Source organism: Montipora capricornis, chromosome 9 (assembly GCF_036669925.1).
Source record: "Montipora capricornis isolate CH-2021 chromosome 9, ASM3666992v2, whole genome shotgun sequence".
Taxonomy (NCBI): domain Eukaryota; kingdom Metazoa; phylum Cnidaria; class Anthozoa; order Scleractinia; family Acroporidae; genus Montipora; species Montipora capricornis.
Window position 1 is genome coordinate 18,161,884 of NC_090891.1, and position 2,500 is coordinate 18,164,383.

General features: G+C 39.4%; 1 protein-coding gene across 2 annotated transcripts in view; it reads left to right on the forward strand.

Moving 5' to 3' along the window:
- LOC138016800 (monocarboxylate transporter 10-like) overlaps positions 1-2,500 on the forward strand; it is a 13,487-nt gene that overhangs the window by 2,653 nt on the left and 8,334 nt on the right. The window contains exons 1-2 of one of the 2 annotated variants that reach the window (XM_068863982.1): positions 435-532; positions 792-1,021. In XM_068863982.1, coding sequence (XP_068720083.1) covers positions 808-1,021 — 214 coding nt within the window. In that variant the 5' untranslated portion in view covers positions 435-532; positions 792-807. Of the gene's footprint in view, positions 1-434; positions 533-791; positions 1,022-2,500 lie in introns of those variants that run through there. The other variant, XM_068863981.1, reaches the window with a different exon arrangement.

Genomic DNA, 2,500 nt, shown 5'->3' on the forward strand with positions numbered 1-2,500 from the left:
TGATATTTTCCGAAGTAACCTATTAAACAACCTAAAAATAAGCCCAAAATTTTTATTTATGGATTATCCATCTGCATGTAGGTCATCCTCAATTTTTTTTTTCTCTGCAAGAGTGATGTAGATCACATATCAAAGTCAAGTTTTCGCAAGGAAAAGTTTTGTGTTGCAAGAAGAACTCTTAACTTCTGGTGATATTGAACTTAATCCAGGCCCCCTACAGTCACCATTTTCTCTAATAACAATCTCAAGAACAAAATGTGCTTGTAACCACGATGTTTGCCTTTCTTTTTATCCGTTTGTAATTCATTCTCTATTTCGTGGAACAGGACTCTGGACCGCAACTTCCGGAAAATCTCATGTCGTGATCCAGGGGTTCAGATATTGGGAAGCCACAAAAGCGGGAGGAAAGACATTTTATTAATTTCTCTCGCATCTTTCTGCATCTTTTGTCCTCGAGTACATATGCTAGTGTTTTGCTTAAAAGAGATCATGTGCTGCTGCTAAACAGTGAACACCAGGCATATGGGTTTAGGTGAGCTCCGGATGGAACAAGTTAGAGCACGTTTACAGGGTCTGTAATGTCTACACTAGGAACATTTTTGTAGAGTTCTTTTGTCTTCGTTTCTCAAAACTCACTTGAGTTGTCCCTACGCAATGGTCACCTGGACAAATAATGGAGACACATTTCCACAAATGCAAAATACTTCCGAGATTAAGTGACAATTGGAGTTCTTTGTTACTTTCACCGCACGTGACTCCTTATTCAGATTCTTTGTTTTCCTGTTTACTAGATGCCGATTGCACGTGATGGTTAGAAGCGAAGACAGAAAGCGAAAAACTGATAAGAAAATCTGTATTAGACAACTATCCACTATGAAAGTAAGTCCCAATAGTATCTGGTCCTGGGTAGTTTGTGCAGCGTCTGCGTTATCAATAGTCCTGATATCTGGTAGCGCTTTCAACTTTGGATTGCTTCTTCCACCACTAATGAAACATTTTAACACAACGCGACAAGCCGCAGGTAGGTTATTCGTTTCCATACATTGCTAGTATGGTTTTGCATGCATACTCGAATCCTTGATGCACCAGGTGATCAGTTTCAGAAATAAAAGAACGAGCGTAGATGATATCGTGGAACACCAGTAGAAGACTTTGTCGCCTGGGTTCAATATTCATTCGCAAGCAAGTAAGGGTTAGTTTTGGGGTCCGGATTAAGTTATGGTGTCATTGAACAAAGAGTACCAGCTGATCAAAAAAACATTTTAAAACCAAAATTCAAACATTGGTCCTACATTCTCTACCACCAATTTCTGGCATTAAAGACGCAGTCTAAGCAATTCAATGGCTAACATTCTAACCCTAACCACTTGAACTTTGACGCGGGAGACAGATTATTCGACGTGTGGGATTTGCCATGTTGCTGATCAAAATGTAAACGAGACGGCTATGTATTTCACCGTTAGGCATTTTGTTAAACATTCAAGAAAAGGCTGTTAGACACAAATAGATAAATACAGCAAAATTTGAAGCGAACTGTGGGAGATACCTAAAAGAGGCGAAGTTGGAATTTTGTTTTGAGGGCAGTGAGGGCATTTAATCAAACAAGCAAACAGACGGATAGTCCTGATGAGTATAGAATGTCAATGAGATGGAACTACAATTTCAGGTCACACATGATCATAAGCCCTTGAGTTTGCTTGGCCATGCTATATTCCTATAATTACCCAATTACTTTCAGACGCGACATTATGTCCATAGTGAGACGTACAAACGAACTCACGAATACTACATCCTTGAGGTTTCCGAAAGAAACCGGCTTCCACCAGCGCGTTAATTAAACTCAGCATATCAGTCCTGAAATCGCGAGTCGGCGTGAGAAAACGAAGCGAATGCGGGACAAATGGTTCCGATAGCTTGTTCTCGTGGTATTATTTCAAAAATAACAAGACGGCCAATTAGGCGTCCACGTAGGATGCGCTGGTAAAAGCAACCAACAGGCAGCGGCTCTAAATAAAAATTCTAGAGTCTGTGACAAAATTCCTTGGAACGGTACACTATATACAGATCTGAAACTTTCGCGGCTCACAATTTTATTTGCACGCGAGTTTCCGAGCCCATTTCATTGGCAAAACAACATTGTGGGAGGGCAAGGTAATGCAAATTGTTTAAACAATTTTGTCAGAGGCCTGGGTTATTTGGATATTATAGGTGTTGTATTAGCTCAAACCTCTTCTTTCATTTTTACGGTTCAGACCAGTTGTAAGTCAGTGTACAGTATGATCTGTCATACAGGCGAATAAGTTGGAGAGGGTGTTGTTGAATGTATACCTGTTGTGGGAAAACGGAAAACGGTAAAAGCACAATGAGTAGAACGACATCAAATGCCATATTTGGGTAGGATACTTGAAGTTCTTTAAATTACAACCAAAAAATGGAATGAAATTACACTTTTAATTCAAGGGAGAATATTTTTCGAAATTTTTTGTTAATACTTTATTTT